At 35.2% G+C, this 24,201-nt stretch overlaps 1 protein-coding gene across 5 annotated transcripts in view; it reads left to right on the plus strand.

Annotated features, from left to right (window-relative positions):
- Positions 1-24,201, plus strand: part of COL11A1 (collagen type XI alpha 1 chain) — a 160,537-nt gene that overhangs the window by 18,350 nt on the left and 117,986 nt on the right. For all 5 annotated transcript variants that reach the window (XM_033000510.2, XM_033000513.2, XM_033000511.2 and 2 more), the window contains exons 3-5: positions 4,803-5,016; positions 7,728-7,890; positions 21,329-21,457. In XM_033000510.2, coding sequence (XP_032856401.1) covers positions 4,803-5,016; positions 7,728-7,890; positions 21,329-21,457 — 506 coding nt within the window. The remainder of the gene's footprint in view (positions 1-4,802; positions 5,017-7,727; positions 7,891-21,328; positions 21,458-24,201) is intronic.

Raw genomic sequence — 24,201 nt, forward strand, 5'->3', positions numbered from 1 at the left:
TAATAAGGTGTTCCCAGAACAATGTGGAAAACAGCTATGCACTATTCAAGCATAACTTACATGTTCACTTAACTCATCAGTTTACTTTTTCATTCATGGAAGAAGATCAAAGCAAAATTTTCTATAGATATAATATTTATAATATTTTTTTACACATTCAGTTTCTAATATATCTTCTCAAGTTACTTGCATATAGTCAACAGAGCTACTGAGTTGAAAATATAATTTACTGAATGGCACATTACAGTCTACATTGTCTTGCTGATGTTAATGTGACTGTGTATATAATTAATGTGTATGTGTATAATTAATTCACATAAGTAAGATTAGCAAAATATGGGCTGCTCTTTCTTTTAAAAATGCAAATATCATCCACTGTATTGAAAAACTAGTCAAGTTGCACAGTATAATAAATTGGCACCTTTATATTCTGAGTTTTACAATGTGTGTCATTGAAACCAAGTGGTACAACAAAAAACTTTAAATGAGCTTTCAAATACAACTGGACAGAAGATTAAATTGACTTGGAATCATGGATATTTTTTGCAGTTTAGAACAGTACAAACACCTTCTGCTAAATCAAAGCCTGAGTGTCTAGAGCTGGAAGTCTGAGAGTTTGGGTTGTCTTGCATTTATTCGTAAATCAAATCGTAGCCTAAAGAGATCTGGCTGCTGCAGTCGTAACTGTTGATATGATTCTTGAATGCCAGGACAAATAAGTGCCTCATGTTGTTTGCTGACATCTAAATTTCTATAGACTTTGACTGCTTTAATTTAGGTACTCTTCTTATTCATGCTTCCAGTTTCTGCTTTACCACTGGAATGAGTTTGCTTGATTTTTACCAATCTGTTGCAACACTTCCGTGTGCAAGAGACAAATAAAAAGCATTGCTCACTCACAGTATGAAAAGAAGCCACCACAAAACTTTGCTTAATACAGGAAAATGTCATGTTGTCATGCTATCCTTTGCTTCAGTAAAGAACCTAGAAACAATTTTTTTGAGGTGATTATGGTAATTACTTCCTTTTGCATCTTGCAGAACAGGCATCCTTTCCCCACCATAAGAAATTCTTCTTTTTCAGAGATTATTCTTAAAGATATTTGAGTGATCGTGTCCCTTTTCTTAGTGCTCTATAATAGTAGAAAGACTACAGAAGATACCCAAGATAAGACCGAGTTGTGAAACATTATTTTAGCTAAACTATACAAGTTGTAATGCATCCTATGCTTGCTGTCATCTAACTCCTATAATTCATCAGGAAGTATGAGTACATTTTAGCTACTGTAGCTCAAAGGGAGCTATGAATGCCAAAAGATAAGAGCATCAGTATATATATCTTCTAAAAATGGTTCTAATAATATTTACCAACTTCCCAGAATATAATAGGCATTGATTTCACTGACTGGAAAGCATTATATAATAGTAAAGATAACTGCTCAGATTTTTGTTGTACCATTTATTTATATGCTCTCAGTTATCTTTTACAAAAGCATATAGGAATGACCGGAATGGCAACCCAGATAGATGCAAATATATTTTTAGTAATTTTCCCTCCAATTGTTACTGTAACTTTTGGTTATTGTTCAAATAGAATCATACCAATAAACAAGAAATTTAAAAGTTGTTGAGAAGACTTTGATAACTATTCCAGATATGTGTCAAAGCCCTATATATACATAGCAATGTATAAAGTTTTACATGTTTGAATGTCATTCATTTTTGACTTTTTCAATCAAAACTGTGTTTGGAGGTAATTTACTTATAATTACACAAAGTAAGTGAAAGAGAAAACATTTGGGAATATTATGTCACAGCAGCGCTAACAGAAACTACTGAAGTTAGGCACATGACTCATTTTCAGTCACCTTTCTTAGAAAGCTCCCAGGTTTTTTTTCATGGGATGTTACCTGTTTGAAGAGCACATGCCTAGACTAGCTGAATTAGCATCACTTGCCTTGAGCATTTTTAACATATCTTTCAGATTAACAATGCAGACAGGGCAAGTCTGCAGTGCTTTTCAAATAATTTCTTTGGCCTTTGTTGCCAGTATTCTTTTCTCTTTCTTTTCCTTTTTTTTTGTCATCTATTTATTCTGATGTTAAAAGATATAATCTGATGTTAAAAGATATAACGTACAGTTTAATCTGTAAACTAGAAGCTTTGCCTTGTTATTAAAAAGCTTGACCAAAGGCTCACCAAAGTAAATGAAATGCTTCCTATTTATTGAGTTTTGATCCCTTCAACATAAGATGTCAAAACAAGCCCTAAAGTGGTCTATATTACTACAGCATTTCAACAACCTTCTAAAAGAAAAGTTAAAAAGATGGTAGAAAGCACATAAAATAACATTGCGTCAGACAATATAATAAGTGTAAGACTATGGATTTTCTGGTTTAGAAAAGTAGTATGTTGATTTTATGCATTTTGTTTTCATATTGTAACTAAAGAGTTAATACCATCAATAGCTTGTCTTCACAGAAGACTGTAGAATCCTGAAAGAGTTTTCTCACAAGACATGTCATGGAAACAATCATATTTTCTGCATTGGAAGAAGCAATTCCTAAATCAGCTTTCGATGTTGAAGTCTTACATACTTTTATTCATTACGAAAATGTAATATATGATTTTATTAAAACTTACTGTATTATATTTTTAAATGTTTTAGAACATTTTCCCCACTCTCAGGCACACAAAGTTGCAGTTATATTCATTACCAACATTACGATTAGATTCTAATCCCTCTATTTCTTGCATGTCAAATTGCAACTGAAACCACATGGATCCAATGTATATTCTGAATTTTAGAATCTCAGTCTTATACTTCATTTCTTATTAAGCCTAATAGACTTTACATTAAGTGAAATGCAGATTTACCAGCAGATGCAACAAGACTAGTACTGACTACAAACCTCAGTCCTCCCTTTATAAACAAGCTACGTCCACTTTCAATTTTGTTTATTTTGAGTTGTAAAGGTTGAAACAATCATTGATATATAATCTCTACTTCAAAGAGAAAGCATCAGGGAATACATGAAAATTAAATGCTCTTTGATTTTGACTAAACCTCCTATTAAATAAGACTAGTTATTTATTTTTTCAATGTTATGCATAATAATATAGTAGAAAGACTCAAGTATAAATTATGAGAGAGAAACTAAAACAAGTGTTTATCAAGAGATGAAGTGCCTGAGAACATATTTTCTATAATATGGATACTTATTTTGTTAAGTGAAATTTTAGTGCGTGCTTTTAAGTTAGAATATTGCTAAAAAGATGATGAACAAAAAAAATAATGAATGTGAAATTACCGTGGTTCTTGCATATATTGTACTATTACATAAATTCAAAAGTCATGTTTTTAAGAATCATTAAGGTATATCTTTCAGGAATTAAAGTGAGACCAGAAAGAAAAAAAGAGATTAAAAATTTTCCTAGTGTAATTTTTTATGTTTTCATTTTGGAGAATTAAAAAGCCCCAACAGTTTGTATGCGGGATCCTCTGTGTTTACAGAAAAATGTAAAGAATCATAGAATGGTTAGGGTTGGAATGGACCTTAAAGATCATCTATTTCCAACCCCTGCCACAGGCAGGGATATCTTCCACTAGACCAGGTTGCTCGTGGTCCCATCACCTCCTGTCATTCATATCCAGGCCCATCTCTAAGGATAATAATTGTTTTGTGGTACTGATGATGAACTACATGTTGTACCTATACAACCTGGCCTTGAACACTTCCAGGGAGGGGACATCCACAGCTTCTCTGGGCAACCTGTGCCAGTGTCTCATCATCCTCACAGAAAAGGATTTCTTCCCTATATCTAATCTAAATCTGCCCTCTTTCAGTTTATAACCATTACCCCTCATCCCATCCCTACACTCCCTGATAGAGTCCCTCTCTATCCTTCCCAGAGGCCCCCTTTAAGTACTGGAAGACCTCTATAAGATCTCCCCAGATCCCTCTCTTCTCCAGGCTGAACACCCCCAACTCTCTCAGCCTGTCCTCACAAGGGAGGTGCTCCAGCCCCCTGATCATCTTCATGGCCTCCTCTGGACCTACCTGAGCAGGTCCATGTCCTTCTGATGTTGGGGGCTCCAGAACTGGACACAGGACTCCAGGTGGGGTCTCATGAGAGTGGAGTAGAGGGGGAGAATCCCCTCCCTCGTCCTGCTGGCCACACTTCTCTTGATGCAACCCAGGACACGGTTGGCTTTTTGGGCTGTGAGTACACATTGCTGGCTCACAGTCAGTTTTCCATCCACTAATACCCCCAAGTCCTTCTCCACAGGGCTGCTCTCAATCCACTCATCCCCCAACCTGTATTTGTGCTTGGGATTGCCCTGAACCATGTGCAGGACCTGGCACTTGGCTTAGGTCAACTTCATGAGATTTGCACGAGTCCACCTCTCAAGCCTGTCAAGGTCCCCTTCCCTTCAGCATGTCAGCCACAACCACACAGCTTAGTGTCATCAGCAAACTTGCTGAGGGTGCACTCAATCCCACTTCCATGCCTCCAACAAAGATGTTAAGATGTTCAACAGCGCTGGCGCCAACAATGACCTCTAAGGAACACCACTCATCTCTGCTCTCTACTGGGACATTGAGCCATTGACCACACATCTTTGAGTACAACCATCCTTATCCACTGAGTGGTCCATCCGTCAAATTCATGTCTCTTCAGTTTAGAGACAAAGATGTCATGCGGGACAGTGTCAAATGCTTTGCACAAGTCCAGGTAGATGTCGTCAGAATGGTTTCATCTTTTCTGAATTTGTAACTATATATATCACTCTGTTTACAGGTGGAGATTTTCCAGAAGATTTTTCAATATTAATGACAGTAAAACCTAAAAAGGGTATCCAGTCCTTCCTTCTGTCTGTCTATAATGAGCAAGGAATTCAGCAAGTAGGTGTTGAAGTTGGTAGATCCCCTGTCTTCCTGTTTGAAGACCAAAATGGAAAACCTGCCCCAGAAGACTATCCTCTTTTCAGAACAGTCAACATTGCTGATGGCAAGTAAGTGTGAAATTTTAAGATGAAAAACACCACAAACCACTGTATAAGCGACTATGGTCTTTACAAACAGTTATCTTAAATATTTAAAAAAAAACAGTAACACAGTTTCCAGCAAGTTGGACTGCTGTGGTACAAAATCATAGAATCTTTGCAGTAGAATACAGTTCCAGCTTCAAATGATGTAAGCAGCTACAAATAAAGCTAAGCTACCTTTCTTATTTGCCATTTCTGTAAATCAAGAGTGAAGAAATAGTCATAGAAGTTAAACTCACCAAAACTAAACCTATGGTGATTCTTCTTGTGCAATATAGAAAGAAACTCTGTTTTCAAAAAGGCTCAAGGAATAGTTTCACTTGAAGGGCTGTCTTGTCCATTTGAAGGTGATAGGCAGAGTGAAGACAAGTTGACAAGACAGGATAGTATTTCTTCTATCCTGAACTAAAACAGCAGATAAATATGATGATTTGAGATATCTATATATAAGGAAATCAGGGAAGAATAAGCTGGCCAAACCTGAAACTGAAAGAGGGTAGAATTAGATTAGATATAAGGAAGAAATTCTTCCCTGTGAGGGTGGTGAGACCCTGGCCCAGGCTGCCCAGAGCAGCTGTGGCTGCCCCCTCCCTGGCAGGGTTCCAGGCCAGGTTGGACGGGGCTTGGGGCAACCTGGTCTGGTGGGAGGTGTCCCTGCCCATGGCAGGGGGGTTGGAACTGGATGATCTTTAAGGTCCCTTCCAACCCAAACCATTCTGTGATTGTATGACAATTGATCTAAAGTGCTGCAAGGACTTATACTGCACCCTCAATAAAGGCAATTAATCTCAAACACCTATTGTGCTATTAATGCAGTTCCTAGTTTTTTGTACCTAACTTCTGTTTGTAGGCAAACAATCATTCTCTGGGAATGTCTTTATAGTGCTTGTAAATGGACATTTATTCTTTCAAAGGCTTTTTATTTATTGTGCTGCAGTCCAGGAAGAGCAGCCACAGTCTTCAGAGACACACAGAGTGAAATTTTATTAAAACAAAAGAAAACAAATCAGTAGAGAAGGAATGGCAAAAAATCAAATATAATGAAATATGTTTATAAAGAAATGAAGGATAAAAAAAGAAAAATGTAGTTGTCTTCTAACCCTTGTATTACCAGAGAATGGAATTATACCATGAAACCTAAACCTGATGAATTTTCCTAGCAGAAGAAGTGATAAAACTAAGCAGCAAACTTTTTATTTTCACTGACTTCCTCTAAATAAAAAAGCTTTGACATGGATTTCAATATTTCACCCAAAATGTTGAGAAACTGATAAAAAATGAAGAAAACAAAATGAAGTTGGTTTGGTAGAATTTCCTGCAGTGAGACTGTACAACTTCTAAATCAACTGGTGTCAATCCTATCCACAGTGAACTATGATTTCATTCTTTCAGCTTCTACATGGTTTCAAAAGACAGATCAACAGTTTTCTTCTGACTCAGCTATTTTATGAAGGATCTAGGACAACAATCATCATCTCAAAATGAGATATATTTTAAAAGTGTAAACAGTGTAATGTGCTTGAGGATGAATGGACAGTTTGCTTTTATAATAATAATGTTTAACCACGTTCCAGAGAAAACATGGAATTAGAGTTCTGGCTCGGTGATACTGTTTAGCAGTCAGATTTCATTAGCTTCAAAGTGTTCCTTTTGATATACAGAAGCTCTTTGTAACAACGAACAAAGCTGTTTCTCTGATTTAGACAACCTTAGTGCCACAAATGCCAACTAAAATAATTTGACTCCATCCTTCCTCTTACCAGTCTCTAATATGACATATTTTGACACTTTTTGCCCTGGTCCATCAAAGATTTTTTGATGTTTTGCTCCATGTTAGATTACAGAGTGGCCTTGCTCTTAGATATACAGGTTGTCATAGTAGACAACCTAACTAAATTAATGTGATCTATCATGATAATAAATTCTCATAAAGAACATAATATAGTTGGGAAAATTGTACAAAACTTTATTCTCAGATGTCTTCAAAATAAAATCATTTATCAGTATTCTGAATCACTTCATTCACTTTTTGGTGAATATCTATGTAGGCAAAGCTATTGCAGGAATATCAGCAAACATTTGTAAGTGTATGTATCTGGAAAAGCACCTGCGTTGGAACTGTACATCTTTGAAAAATATCTATAGCTATGGGATACATTCAAATAAGCGAAAGAACATGGTAACATTTTGGTGATTGATCACAGAGAACAGATAGTAAGATGTAAATAGCAAATAATAAGCTGCTGGACTAAATATATTTGCACAAGTAATTCCTTAAGTAATTTGGAAAATCAAACACATTCATAAAAATAAAATCTGCTGTCAGATCATTCAATTTAATAAAATGTAAACCATGCACGCACTTCTAATTTGAGTTTACTAATGTTCTCTGAGTAGAGCTTCAGAGAAGGTTGTCTCGAACTCTATCTTGTACAGGATATCCATAATGAGCTATGGATGAGATTCTTTTGTACTAAGGGACAGAAGTTATATAGTAAATAGGCAAAACATTGTGTACATTTGTATATGTATGAAAGAAGGAAATAAATTCAGACATGTAAAATTTTACCTGTGACTTTATTGGTGCACAATCTGCAATAAACTGTCTTGATAAGAACACAATGACCTAGTTTTAAAAACATAAACTACAGTAGAAATATGTCTGTTTTTTTTAACAGGTGGCATCGAGTAGCTATTAGTGTGGAGAAAAAAAGTGTTACAATGATTGTTGACTGTAACAAAAAAACTACAAAACCACTTGAAAGAAGTGACAAAACAGTTGTGGACACAAATGGCATCACTGTCTTTGGAACCAGGATTCTGGATGAAGAAGTTTTTGAGGTAAAAATCAATAATGAACAAATGGAATTGAATGATTTTGCATTGAATGAAGTGCTTAATGCAAATCAGAATACATTTTTAGGACAATAGCTGGTATAATGTAGAAACTTTGATTTATAGAACCTGTTAGGATAGGCTGAAATAAAAGAGAAGTAAAACAAAGAAGTGTCTATATTGTTGGAAGATATGATGCATTTTCCTGTCTTTTAGATTATGTTGTATCTGGAAAGTGCTTGCTTTTTTGTCTTTCTGCCTAATACTGAGATACCTGAGATGTTTAGGAGAATTAATCTGGGAAAGTTGAGTAGTATGATACTGAATCATTTTATTTCTGTCTTTTTTAAACATTTACAGATATTTGTGCATGCTAACATATTTGAGAGAGGGGGAGAAGGACCTGGAAAGTTTTCTGTGTAATATGAATCCGTTATATTGTTTATCCCACTTACTACTCTTTCCAGTAACTGGGACATACTTTGGCAATAAGGATATATATATTTCCATCATTTACTGGCCAAGAAGTACATATAGGAAGGGTAACATGCCTCTAAGGAAGTATGTGACTGCCAATCATGAGGCCTTTCTAGGTAGAACCCTTATGCCAACAATTATTTTTACAGGCTAATAATGAATCTTCTCTAAATGTATACTATTGAGTTTCTTTTATAATATTGTTATACAACAGTCAAAACTGTCAAATTTAAATTCAAACTGAAAAATAAGAAATTACAGATCAGTAGTTAACTTCATGCATAGAACATCTGTGCTCCATAAATGTTGAGTTGTAATCCTAGCTTTAAGTAAAGCATATGCTTGAGAAACTGCATTGGTATCAAGAGAGAAAACATGAATTTTGAGTGTAATATTGTCGAATTTTTATCTTTCATTTCCATGGACATGATGAAACAGGAGTCTTCTGAATGGAGAAATTTCTGGGATGATTTAATGGGTCAATCAGTATGATGTGTTTGGTATTCACAGCCTAATTTACCTGTGGTCCCCAATACAGTTTACAGATCTGAGAGACATTATTTTCCATTCAAAGATGAATTCCACAGATGCGTTATCTGGGGTTGGACAAGAGTTTTTGGCCTCCACAAGGGAGAATTACTTTTAATTTTCATTTGTATTTCTTTCTTAGGTCAGAAAACAATTCCCACAATATGTGTCTTTGGCAACAAATTGTCAAAATAAGTGCACTGTTAATATACATAAATAAAAAGAACTCAGAAAAAAAGATACAATGAAAGTAGATAAACTGATACTTTGTTAGCGTTCTACAAGTGATTTTAGATTCTAATAGGCACTAAGGCAACAGGCCCTGGCTTGCGCTTGCAAAGTTTGTAACCATTTGAAAAATTGTCAAGGAGGGAAGTGCATAATAACTGAACACTGGTCTTTGTTTCATTTTATTCAGTGCAATTGCTAAATGGAAAGGCCTGTCTGAATTTTCAGAGATGCTGAAATAATTGTACATAGCTGTTTGCAAATAAATACGGTGGTTGATGATATGTGCATAGAGGGAGATATTTGTTTTAACCATTTGCATTAGATAACTTTTTTTAATAGAAGAGAAGCATGCTAGGGGCATTTCATCTCTGAAGTTGTTTACTATTATGATATTCCATCTGTCTTCTATATTTTAAACAGTATTAAATATTAAATCCTCCAAAAAATTTTCTGAAAGAGACGTTAAGACCATTCCCACAGGAATACAGAAGGAGTATAGGCTATGTAAGGGGTAAATAAAATAATCTGAAAATTTCCTGCTATTGCATTCTTCTGTCACAAAGGATATTAGTGACTCAGAAAGAAAGATGCAACTTTGACTCATGACAAAGCATAACTATTTTAAGGCAGAATAATTCCTACCCTAGCAGTTCGTCCTCAATGATTGTTTCCTCCAACCGTACCTTTTGCAGTTGTATATACAATTCCCTCTGCTCTTTGAAGCCCGATAGAGGATGAAGAGATGTGAAGGGATGTGGATGAATGCAATTATTTTTTGGTTAGAAGCTGTTGGAAGAGTCAGTAAGGTTGAATGAAGACATACTTAGCAAATTGAAATTGTTACTTAAAAATCAGATTTAGCAGATTAATTGAAGAAACCCAAAAAATAACCCTACATTTCTCTTGAAGTCAAACTTACCTAAAATCAACACCAACACGAGGATATAACTTTAACAGAATTTGCTAGAGTGACTTAAATAAAAATGCTTTTCTCTGAGGGTTTTTGTCATGTGTTGAAGAATGAAACAGGAAGGTAGTGATCCTCTGTCAGATTTTTCGCTGAAATCTCCTACACTGACATGGCAAGTCAGCGCTTCAATTTCATCCAAGACCCACTAAGAAGAAAGATGGCTTTGTACGCATAAAAGAAATTGGGCAGGTGTCTGTAAAGTCAGTTTGTAGGCTGAATCTTACCATTCAGCACAGAGAACAGCAACATTTCTACCATATGTAACACCACTGTACATTTCTGTATTCCTTCAGTGATTAGGTTTCCTCACTTAACTGATTACACCCCTTTTCTCTTGCTTTATTCAGAGAACTCAGTTACATGCTTGTAAGACTGTTCTTGTAATTTCTGGGGGTTTAGTTTTAGTCTGAAGTCTCTTACTTAAATTAGTAGCTTACAGTCTTTTCTTTTGGGATAGGTTTTTGCTTTCTCTTCTACTGTACAGCCACCATGGATACATTTATCCTTATGTTCAGTTATTTGAATCTTTAGTTAGACATGTGCATGTTGAAAATAAGCAATTAAAATGTCCCTCAAATTTTAAACAAAGTACTATGCCATATATATGGTTTTAAAGATATGTGCCCTCAAAGTCTGGACAAGCAAAACATAATCTCATTCTTTTTGAGTTTGTCTCATGTTTTTCTACTCTCTAAACAGCATTCATTTTGTTTCATTAGCAAGACTTTATCCATCCCTTAGCTACTTCTGCTACAATTTCTAAAGTTCAGGGCTATTACCTGGTATTTGTCTCCTGCTTGAGAGTCTCCTGGTTGTGTCTTAAATGTTCTGTTTGTCTTATTCATGGTAGCCCAGAGAGATGTTTGGTGGTTCCATGGCTCTCCCTGGTAGTATTTCTGTGTTATGAACCCTGCTGTATATTGAGACCACAACAGGCACTGAAGAAACACGTAACACACTATGTCTTATTCTACGTGCAGAAAATTCCAGAAACTAGCTTATTTAGTCATGACATTAGATTTAAGTGTTTAAGACTTAAATCTGTAAGAGACAGACTTTCCATCTGACATTTGATGCCTTTATTAGTTTACATGTAGAAAACACATAAAAAGAAATACCTTAGTATATAGTGACCTGTTGGAATTCACAGCATAGAGTGTCAGAAGGATTAATACTGTATCCATGCATCACAAAGGCTGTTTTATCTTGGGTAATAATGATGGGTTTAGTCATAATAAGCCAATGATTTGATCACAGGAACGGTGGAGTACTCTTCAGTCTCCTCAAACTGAATGGAAATTCAAGATGTGGAAATAATGAACCTGTAGATAAATATAATTAAATCCTAGGCTTCAGCGACCTACTAGTTGAAGATGACAGGGTTTCTTCTGATCCTGAACCCATTCATACAGCAAAACCCAACTGCACAAAAACCAGTTACATTGTTAAGGTAATTCACTGTCACTGAAAGCAGAGTTCAGCACTGTCAGAATCAGCACTTTAAACAATTAGATACATCACACGTTCCTGTTCCCTTAGAAAGTACACCTAAACCTCTACAAATTCTTGCATATATATGTCAGAAATAGATATGACTACATGACATTATCCTGACATCCCAACAACTGGATCATATCTTTGGAAAAAGAATTAATTCTTTAGTCATATTGCTCTAATATATTTGCATGGACCATTAATTTAGAATCCTCAGAACAAATGTTGCTCCTATGAGGAATATTTCACACATTTTAAAACAGTGTTACATCACAGTGGATCAAATATTCTTCTTTGTTTCTAACTGTGTTATTTTAAGTTTATAATACAACAAAATTTAATTAAATTAAATTCTTGTCTATTTCCTTTTCTTTGTTCTGTCCTAATATTAACTTCTGTTTTCTAGGCAGCTCTCCCACCTTTGTTCTGATTCTGGCAGTCTAACTATTGCTAACACAACAATATGTTATAGTACACTGGGAAATTTTAAATGCACACATTTTAATCAGTTTGATATGACTGCTTTGATGTTACTTTCCTATACTGATGATCAATAATTTCTAAGTCAGCATACTGTGTGTCCAGAGATCAGGTAGGTCACCACTGAAAGAAGTAGAGGGATGATTAATCTCATAAGAGCATGATGAATGACTACATAATTTGCTATTGTTGTATATTCAACAAACATACTATTATTTGGTAAATTTACCTACTGGTGCTAAAACTAAGAGGCATTTTTGAGTAGTGATCTCAGAAAGGTTTTCTGTTTTAGCTTTAAAAGCAGGAAAAAAAAATATCTTAAGTATTTTCCAAATCTTGTGGAGAGTCTTTTTGTTTTATATGAGGAAATTCTAATTTGGAGTTGCCTGCTGCTCATTCCTGAATGTAGGTGCTAATGTGAAGATTTTATGACATCGTGCTCAATTAATATGGAAATCAATATGATGTCACAATCAAGATATTGAATACAAGAAAGCATTAAGCATCGGGTGCATAGAAATGCTTATATTGAGAAGCACTTTATAAATTGTGAATGTGTCTTAAAATAATAAAATTATGCTGTCTAGAAACTTCATTATTACTAACTGCCAAATTACAAAACCTTCATTTACACTGCTAAGCACTTGCTCACTGAAGTGGATCTATTGATATCAGTGGGACTAGTTTGAAAATGCTTGTTTATGAAAGACTGACACAGTATACCTCAAACATTTACACGTGTCTTTTGAAATTAATCTCTTCTGTGTTTTCAAATAGATAGTGCAAGAAGGGAAGGTTTATAAGTGCTTGCTTCAAAGAAGAGAATTCCTACAGTAGCATACAAGAATTCAAATAAAATAAAGAATAAATTAGTCAGATGACGGTACATGGCACCTAGTAAAAAAATTTTGAATTGTATCCATTGAAATATGTTTATAGCTTAAATGTTTGATAAATAGCAGGGATCTTTTTATTCTTTGCCAGCTTCAAGAATTTGTCACCCCTCATTTAGTACTGTTGGTGTGAACAATACAACAATTTTTTGTAACAGAAGTTTTATAATAAGTTAATAGCTAACAGTCTGTATGCAGATATTTCCTTATAGAGATATTTTTCCTTCAGTTCTGCCCAGGTCAGGCCAATACAATGATTTTTTAGGCACTATGCTGTAAATGAGTATAACAAAGCAAAATCTGATTTATATAAGACTCTCATTTAAAGCCAATGAAATCTTTAACTGCACACAGTTTGTGAGATGAAATCCTTTCAAGAATCCTTACTATATAAAGGCTTTAGATTTTAATACTAGGATTAACCTGTTTTAATGAAAACAGAATTCATACATTTATATACAACATAGGATTCCTTTAGCCTGGGTGAGCAGTTGAAGATAGAGTGATAGTACCTTGACAGCAATGTCATTTAACCCACAGATCCCTTCAGATGAGTAACCATCCCTCACATATCTGTGAGCATGGAAAGTTCAAGCGTGCAAGTGCAGAAAGGGCATTCATCTATGTGCATACTCCCTGAAGAAGCTAGCAGTAGCAGGAAGGTAGAACTTTTACTGACTGACCAAAATTTCTGTACAGCTAAAGCAGAATAGGGAATCTAGCCCAAAGTAAAGGTCCCCCAAAGGCATGTAGTGTGAATGATGTTTCATTGGTATCTCTTGTTTCATACTGTCCTGTTGAGCTGAACTACTAGCTAACGTAAACATAGCCAAAATGATTCCTGTTATATGTCATCTTCAGTAATTGCTAGTGACCCAGTAAATGTTTAGTGTCAGTCAGACTAAAAGGTAAAGCTTAACATAAGTGGGACAAAACCCAAAAAGTGCGATAGATTCCAGGCAAAAATAATTACAAGCAACCTTCTAGCTATCAACACCAGTGAAGTGGCCAACTTCCAGCATTGGGAGGAAAAAAGACAACACAAAAAATAAAAGCAAAGCAAACAGTTATTCCATTTCAGAGGCACCTAATAAAAACCCAGTATTTTTTACAAAAGCTTTCTATTTGGCTTGTTTTGTTTTGCCTTTCATATATTTTTTTTTTTTTTTAATTTGGAAGAATAGTGATTTGGTGTTTGGTTTGGTTTTCGTTTTTGGTTTGTTTTTTTTTTTTTTTTTTTCAATATTTCCTAACTTATGCTTGATGTACAAAAGTGAATAATTCTGTTTTCTTTGTTTCCTTTCCTTATTTTTGAAAGCAAGAAGGGGAGAGAAACATAAAGCAAATCTCTGATAATTATTTGGAGTTCAAATTAATTTTAAAGGAATATTTCCAAGAAACAAATGAATGGTCATTTAACTAAACTGTCTGTAATTACATTTAAAGTTAACAATCTGGGCTCAAAAATCTGGACTGTTACATCAGCTCCAGCAAATTTTACAGATAGGATTTATTATCACCTCATTTAATATTGTGTGAGATATGTTTAAGCTTTAAACAACAGCTATAAATGAAGTTTCAAAGATAAATGACAGTGTAACAGATTTACAGCTCTTTTATCAAGAAAATAGGATATCCTTGGTCACATATGTGTGTGTATGTGTGTGTGTGTATGTGCGTATGTTATGTACACATTCTGTATATACAGGAATTGTAGTAAAATTTAATCTCTCAGCCAAGAATTACAGTAAACTTTGGTCTGTGAACAGACGTGTTTTGATGGTTAAAAATTATAACTGATATATCAACTTATTTCTTAACCAAGCTGAATATATACTCCTATAACCATGGAGTTTCAAAGAATCAAGAAGACATTGATTTCTATGGAAACTTTGACCTGTACAGAATTCTGCTTTCACAATTTATTGCTTTTACAGTGTTTCAGTCTGGCAGGCTCTAAATATCTTTCTCTAGCTATATTATGTAATAGGCCTGGGTTATGGAATATTATATTAAAGGCCCCTGGAATTCTTCAATCCCTCAAATCTTTGCAGGAAGATTAAATTAATTCTGCAGCAGGTTTTTCTAAATTCTATAGTAATAATATCCAGGCTGTCTAGACTTTTGTTCTTTGGAGTCTATAGTTGTACTGTCACATAACTAATTAGAGAAGGTTGGCACATATACACAGGTTAGGGTTTCTGCTGATTTATTGAAGAGTCCACTCTGTTATTCTTGGGCTCTAGCCATCACATGAAAATGAAGGATATTGATGTTGTTCTCCTGAGTTGACATAGTGCCTAGCACTGCTTTTGTTATTCTTTTATCACCATCTAGGTGATAATTATCCTTATAAACAGATAAGAGATACTCATTTTATCCAGAATATGAATCAGAAAGATGATATTTTGCTAATCCTAGCTCTCCCACTCTAGTTGTGGAAAGTCTTTCTGAACCTCTAATATATAAATTAGACATTTAAGTAATTGCTGCATTATTTTTTTTTTTTTTTTTTTTTTTTTGGAAAAGGTGGAAAAAGAGCAGTAAGTTTTCTCCTAATGAAATGATTATAGAAAATCTCAATCAATAAGAAACTATAACTTGAGTTCTCAACTCTGGTCCAGTCACACTGTTGTTTAACATCCTAGTTGTGCAACTACCAAGATCACTTGTTCTTAGAAATTTATCTTTTTAAAAACGTTTTGAATAATTTGTGAAGTTTGTTTCTGTGGGGAGGGTCCTGCAGACTAGTGCTTATGTGCTATTCCCTGGACAAAGGTCACTTTCATGTGGCAGGGTTATTGTTTTATTAAGATTCTTGTGAAAGAGAGAACCCGAAAATCTGTCTCTACAACTGAACTGCTTGAGGTTCTTGTAGAGCTAGGGAACTAGACCATAACATTTTAAATATGGGAAAAAGCAGTAATTTTGCACTGATTCCTCCATATAGTGCCCATAAAGCCTTGTAAGAATTCATACTTTTGCCTTTTAGCAGTGCTGGTAAGTGATAACAGAGATGTCTTTCATCAATGATAGAAAATTTTAGCTGATAAATAGACTATAAATGGACTACTTTATGGTTGTAATTCTCTAATACACCACATTTAGAATGCATTAGTAGGATTACATAGTTAAAAGGAAAAGAGAATGTTTCAAGAAGAGAGATAATATCTAAGACTTTTTATGAAGTCACAATTAAGATAATAATGCCTATTAACATTTACTGCTTACAATGATAAAATAATTAATTTCTCACTTCCCTGGTTCTCAATGACTTACAACATTGAGAAAATCTGACACCATATCTAACTGGGGATTTTCCTTATTCTGATTTCTGCTGTGGAATCTAAAAAGTCTCTAAAAAGGTGGAATCAAATATAGCGGTTACTACCAGGAGGCTAAATAGAGCAAGTTACATCAAGAGAAAGTCAGTAAAATTGGAAAGACAACTTGGTAGACTACTGCTTTACTGCGAATTGGGCCTCCATTTCCTTGTCAACACTATTTTTTCAGTGTTGCAAATGGTTTTCACATCAAGAGGCTACATTTTCAGTGCAGACACCCCAACTTGTGCATTACTACTTTGTGAAGTACGTTTTTCAACAAATCCTGGAAGTGTATATCCTCATAAACCTTTTTGTTCTAGAATGTCACTGTGGAATGTCTGTGAGATTCACAGAGGAATTTTCAATGACTGAATTGACCACACATTTCTCATTCTTAGCTGGGCTGTTCCTTGTGGAACAGTTAAATTGAGTGAATGTCTGTGCAGCTGTTCCAACAGGCATTCAACTGATTTGAGCATATTCTTCTTGTAGCTCTGTAGCCTGGTTCTCCACATTTGCTGTGGCATACCACAAAGAAGCGAATGTTTCCTCAGCTCTAATGAACTCCTTTTAATAGGCTTGGAGGATTCTGCAAAGAGTAGCTTATTTGGTAGAGTATCTTTGAGGACAATGCTACAGAAGTAATCCTTCTGTGATATGTTTTCATGCTAGGCGTAACTGGTGGGAAAGATATTTTATGATTCTCAGACAGCTTTTTTCATATAACCATGAGGCTAATTCAAAAGCCTCTGATTTTAATTATGAGCACATTCTCAAAATAGAGAGGAATTAAAACATTCATAGGCTTTATTTTTATTCCATATTGCGATGAATTACACAACTATGCATTGACTTTGTATGCCATGTGTTGGCCCTGACAACAATTTAGTGTCTATTTCAATAAAGTATTTATGATTCAAACTAAATATTAAGACTCCAAATTGATCCATTTTACTTACAAGCAGTACTTGTATGCTTAATGTTAGGCATGCTTGAATACCTTGCTGGATGTTCTGCTTCACCTCTGGGTAACTAAGGCAGAGACCTAGCTCTCAGCTTTCTCATTCCTAATATGCAAGTACTGCCAAATATCTGATAAACACTGTTTAAAATACATTGTATAAAGAGTTACCCAGGATAAAAAAATGTTGGAAGGGAGCAGATTTTTCTTATTAAGGGCTAGATAAGCTTTTAGCGCTTTTGGGGGCAAGTTAAGCATGCACATTGTTACAAGTAATAAGATTAAAAAGTGGCTGTGTATATCTGTCTGATATCTCACCATGAGCTCTCTGCCTCTGCCTCCTACTGTCATCCCACTTATGTATGACATCAAGTCATGGTGGAAGACTGGCTCAGCAGAGACATCAAACACTTAACTTGTATAACATATTATAGATCATCTATCAACTTTGCAAAATTGCCTGAGCAGTCTTTCCCAACAAAGGTGATCATGACAATTTCATAGAGAAGGAAATACAACTAATCTACATAGACAGCTGCCTTCAGTACTTTTTTTTTTTTTTTTTAATGTACTTTTCAGAATACTTCAAGGATGCTCATGTGTATTTGGAAATTTTACTCTGTTCCCTTGTCTCCTTCCTGATCTTGCTTTCTGTTCTCTTGTCTCCTTCCCTCTCTTGCTTTCATCATTCTATCCTGTGAGACTTTATTTTCTCCTGCAATTTTCACGTAAGAATAACATTATGCACATATGCATATATGTTTAGAAACATCAGTGGTTTTTTAGAGAGCAACTATTAGTATTGTTAATAAACCATGACTCCATTTATCCATATTTTCATTTAAAGTTCTTGGGACTTGTGCAGGTAGATCATTAAGTGCCTAATTTATGACTCCAGTTTGTGAAGAATTGCTAGATTAAGTATTTATAATTTATTCACAAAAAAACTTTACAAAATTCTATTTTGGTCTCACAAAGTCAAGCACTTAAAATCAAATAATGTGTTTGTGAAGACTGAAGTTGTTCTGTGAAAAATTTTCAAAGAGAAAGTATGTAGATTTGTTCAACAAATACCTTAGAATGATAACTAAATCACAATCATGAAATCTTCAATTAAGTCTATGAAATTTCATGTGCTGAGATGATTGACCTAATCTGAAATGAAAGCTCTTCACTGACTAGTAAAACAGCATGGCTAATACATCACATACAAATAGTCAAAGAAGGCATTTAATTATCAAAGACAGAAAAATAAAACCAAAACATAGAAAAACAGTAATTTACCGGAAATATTTTTATAGCAGATATTGAAAGAAAAAGAGGAAAATTAACATTTGAGATGCCAAATGTAAAATCAAGAATTTCCTCAGTAAACTTCTTGCATATGAATAGCCAGTAGCAATTTACGTATACTGTGCAAGACTCCTGAGTGCCTCCCTCCATGTAGACCCATGACAGGCAGACAGGTGGAGCTGGGGAGTACAGTCAGTGGATCAGGAACAGCTTTAACCAATTTACAGACATCTGAGCCAAGTGGTAACAGCATGCTGAGTGCTTCTTGCAAACACACAATCCAACAAAACCTACTGCCAAAATTCCATGGCATTCAAGATCAGCACAAAGCAAGCTCCAGAATACTGGCTATATTCCCCGACCTGAGTTCTCTTAGCATATCATACTAAACAGCAGTAGTTTCAGGAGCAGTTTTGGCATTGCTCACACTAGCTGGCACATTGTATACATGGTGATCTGTACCGGTATCTCAGAAAGCCATGTATGTTCAGGGGCTTATGGCAAGACAATGACCTCAGCAGGGTGAGGACAGGGGTTCTACACATCCATCTCTAATGGGTGCTCCAAAAGAATTACCTCTTTTGTCTTTCAGTTGCTAATTCTCTCTAACTTATTCCTCTGCTTCAATTAGTTTTAATTTGGCTGGTGAAAGAAGGACAGAGCACTTTGGAAGCAATTTGCTGGAGATGGGGACTGCATAGCCCAGGCTGACAATGACTGTAGAAAACCTCTCAAAGCACTCAAATGCTTGAAGGAGTCATGTAAGGGATCAAAGGGGGAATTTCTCTGTATGTATAGAAGGTTTTGTAGGAAGATGTCCAAATCAGGAAGCATTAGTGAGCTAAGGAAAATAAAAGAGACAGTCCAGAACTACTGGCAGGGGAGCAAACTGCTTTAGTGTAGTATTTCTGGAAACTTAAAAAGAAGTATATTCCGATTCTATATTAATCTGAGATACACAGGAGTCTATAAATTAAAATGAGTTGAGAGTGTTGTAAAAAACAGATTTGTAATGTATAGGCTATATGTGCTAAGAAACTAAGTATTTCTTATTTTATGTTAAATAAGTTAGTAAGAAAATAGTGAAGATTAGGAATATTGCAGAAGGTAACTTGATTGGTTTTTTTCAATTTGAGGGGTTTTTGCTTCTTTCTGTGATTTTTTCTTTTTGAAAGGAAGAAGCATTGTCAATTATTATTTACTATTTTTAAATATTCTCCAGTTTTGTTGATTTGTTAAAGGCTACTGTTCTGAGAGTTGTAAAACCATTTTGGAAATAGTGAGATAACTGTGAATTTTCCCAGATGTACATTTCCATCAGTTATGATATTTTCTCTTTAAAGACAAAACATGCACAGGTATAGAATCAGAATTATGGAGTCATAGCATGGTTTTGGTTGGAAGGGACCTTAAAGGTCATCCAATTCCAACCCCCCTGCCATGGACAGGGACACCTTCCACTAGACCAGGTTGCCCCAAGCCCCGTCCAACCTGGCCTGGAACCCTGCCAGGGAGGGGGCAGCCACAGCTGCTCTGGGCAGCCTGTGCCAGGGTCTCACCACCCTCACAGGGAAGAATTTCTTCCTTATATCTGATTGAAATCTACCCTCTTTCAGTTTAAAACCATTACCCCTTGTCCTATCCCTACGCTCCCTGACAAAGAGTCCCTCCCCACCTTTCCTGTAGCCCCCTTTAGGTACTGAAAGACTGCTATAAGGTCTCCCTGCAGCCTTCTCCAGGCTGAACAGCCCCAACTCTCTCAGCCTGTCCTCATAAGGGAGATAATACTAACAGAGTTATTCCTTTGCCCCCATTTTTGGTAAAAACAAGATAAAATTGCATTAGAAGTATATAAAAGCTTAAAAATACCCCCTTCTAGGGAAATAGTGAGAGATTGAATTTAATGGTTTTTGACCAAGAACATGTGCCAATTTTCAACAGCCTTATTTTTATGAAACCATACGAAGCTCCTGAATGAGGAAATTTATAGTGGAAATGTTGGCAAGAATTTACCTAACACTGTTTAAATGGTACCACTATGTTAAGAAATACACTGAATACCAGACAGCTTTCTGTAGAAAATGATAAACACACAAGGTCTCTGTAGGGGATCTCAGCAGAGTCATTTTTGTTATTTAGAATAGTAGGTCTCTTTACTGTGATGTTTTTATGCATGATATATGGGAATAGAGATAAAAATAACATTTGTTAGCTGTTAAAATTTTTATTTCAGCATATTCTATAGTGTGTGTTTACACAGTGCTTACTTAATTATTTTTTATTCAAATGACTGTGTCTCTGGTACAACCTTTTTAATGTTATTTTATTCTCTCCTTCTTTGAGAGTACAGATGTGATGCAAACTCTCAGAATTATACTGTTGATCACTTGCATGCTGAGCTGCATGCTGGTAATAGGAAGTGCCCTGAATTAAATCTTAGGAATTTAGACTGGTTCCCAGTGAAGAAGTAAACAAACAGCATGAAAATGGCAGAGCAGGAGTTACACCTTCCCACCCTCTCCTTTCCAAACCAGACAGCATTTTAAGCAAGAATTTTGCACCTGGTCCATTCAGTATTGATTTGCATTGTTTTGCTGTGTGAATGTTAGTTAAGATAGTTTCCAGATTAGCAGCAGAAATTAAGTAGATATGTTATTTATAACCACAAATGTTAATACAATATCTGAGTATTATGTGCCTAACTTTGTTTTCTGAATGAAAACTCTGTACTTCTGCTGAACTGTAGACAATTTTTTTTTTTTTTTTTTAACCTGCATATACTTTCCTTCAGGGTGAGATCCAGCAGCTGTTGATTATAGCTGACCCCAGAGCTGCATATGACTATTGTGAGCATTATAGCCCAGACTGTGATTCCCCCGTGCCCAGTGCTGCTCAAGCTCAAGACCCTCAAGTTGATGAGGTGAGTAATCAGTCATGTATTACTAGATTTATTGCACATCAGTGGTTGTGCTGGTTATGAGTTACCCAAGGAACATTTACAGCTAAATGGCATGCATTGTTCTAGATATAAGGGAGGAAAACTGCAGCAGTGCATTCATTTTTGCTATCTACTCATTTATATCAAGCATTTGATATAACACTGGGATTTGAATAACCAGCATGCTTAATTAAATTAAGCCATAATTCCTTAAAAAATGATAGCAGTATGAGTTTGTTTAGTTATACCTATTTTTTCTTCCTGTGTACATTTATGATTTCACTGATGCTGAGTACTATCAAATATGACATTTGAAAGACATGGGAGCTATGAGGATTCTGCAATTGTTAAATACTGCTAGAAATGCCATGTATTCTAATGAGCTGTGTCCAGTGTACAAATGCATGTACACATTAAATTATTTCAGCCAGCTGCACTCATAGCAGGTAAATATCAACAGGGACAAAACAGATTTGGAATTTTTCCCAGAAACATAAAAAATGTTTTCAGAAAACATTTGTCACCGTAGACAGTTCTCACAGCCATAAACTAAGTAATTCACTGATGGCAAGATAGTTCCTCAGATTAGACCTTTGAGGGTCAGCAGTTGTGTGTATTGTTGTACAAATTCTAAAAGATTGCATCAAACAGTGTAAAGTGGAAAGCTTTTGCAAAGTGTACTTAGTCTTAATTGAGCTTGGCTCTGGACAGTCAGTATGCACTCAGATGTGTGTGGTCTGACCGGTTATTGTTACTGATTGCTCAAGAGATCACCATAAAACACTTGCTGAATTATTCTCAGATGTCTGCTTTGATCCAATTTTGAGACAGAACTTTTCCTAAATACATGATAATTTTATTTGTTGTTATTATTTATTCTATCTGACTGAAAATCCTATCATCAAGTGACTAAGGTCCATAGGTCCCAGGACTTAGTTCAAAGGGACCCCGACATCCATTGCCTCAGAGGTACAGTTCAAGACGTGTCAAGTCAACTGACTGTAGGCAGAAGCCTTCGCACTACATTGCAGTGTATGGAGTCTGGCCTTTTCATGGGGACTCTGTAGGACCTCCTTTCTACATGCCTATGTGGATCTCCATGCACCGTATTCCAAAACAGAACAGGCTGAAAGCATATTATTGATATTTTATGGGAAGAAAATAAAATATAGCAAAATATTTTTTTTTTCCTCATTATTAAATTTCAAAGAAATTGGAAATTTTGCTTGGGAACTTTCCCGTTTTGCTGCTATGTGACTTAGCACTCTGATTCTTTTTCTATTTCCTGTGTGAAGCCCTGCATGGTTTGAATAAGATAGTGCTTTTCTACTTTGAAATAAGACTGAAGAATAGTCAATCTAATAAACTGATCTTTGTGGGAAAAGGTTGTTAAAATGATCCTTTGATCTCTTTTTTGAAGAGGAATATATCTAAGTACTTAAAATACTTTAACTAAGTTGGGAGTACTGTCACCTCCAAACTCACATCAACTTCTAAGCAGGAGTTAACATGGCTTAGAGAGCTTGCAAATAATTGCTTGCTCTGGCCACCACAGATAGCAATGATGGCTCCTGTCCTTTAGCGTAATGCATATAGACAAGGCTTGGAGTCCACAGAAATTTGTTGGGATCAGACTGTAGGTTCAAAATCTATTCAAGTTAAAGAAGAATAAATACTTCTGCTTATTAGCAATGACTATTGATGAATTAGTAGAATGTAATTCAATGTTTCTAAAGGATGTATAATATGAATAAAATAGCCCAGGGATTACATTCCCTTCATAATGGATGACTAGCTAAATCTCCTGCTGTCAGTTATTATGTTTAGACTGTATCAAAGTTGTTTAACACTAGCATCAGTTGAGAGTACTCATTTGAAGATCAAAAGAAAAATAAACCTCATCATAATTATAAAAAATATATGCACATATATAGTTATATGGTTATTATGTAGAATTCCAAGTGATATACTGCACACCTCTTGAAAACAGTCTGTGGGCACCAAACAAAGAAAGGGAACCATAAAAATCAAACAATTGGTGCTGTTGTCCTTGAGCATCCTGAGTAGAGATCATCTGTAGCCCAACGTAACTGCCACTGGAGTCAGCAAATACTGTTAAATTCAGCAGCCATTGCAGAAATTCTCTTGGGGTTAGTGTTTTTTTAATGTGTTTTTCTAAGGCTTATTTTTTTTCCCTGTGATAACACATATAGTTTGTTGGAGTACCTACTGAGAAAAAAAACAAAATAAAAGATCTTAATTTGCAATGTAACATTTTTAAATTAATTTGAAAAAATTTGAAAAGAGCTAAAAGATTTAAAAAATTAAGAACTGCCATTTCTGTTTGCTTCCATTTATCGCTCTGAGTGATAATCAAATTATTTTGTTTTCTGAGCTAAGACATAATTTCCTTGTTGCTATCCATGAGTTTATATGTGTAACATTGTATGAATATTCTCAGTGAAGTCAGTGGATCTCTTTAAGATGTTAGGTAATAGTAAACTAAAATAATCACATCAACAATGCTACCAGTGCAATGAATATGCAATAAAATAAATGACTGACTGAAATGTCCAGAATTATAGAATTGTCTGCCAAATCATAAAAAAGCAGCTTGTTAAAGCAGGTGGCTGTTATTTTTTTTTGAGATGCAGCCTATCAAATCACATAGATAATTCATTTTAAGGAAATAAATGAACCAAACCTCCTTTAGGTATGGGAAGAAG

The sequence above is a fragment of the Tyto alba genome, unplaced genomic scaffold (assembly GCF_018691265.1).
Source record: "Tyto alba isolate M040663 unplaced genomic scaffold, T.alba_DEE_v4.0 Super-Scaffold_1000006, whole genome shotgun sequence".
Lineage (NCBI taxonomy): Eukaryota > Metazoa > Chordata > Aves > Strigiformes > Tytonidae > Tyto > Tyto alba.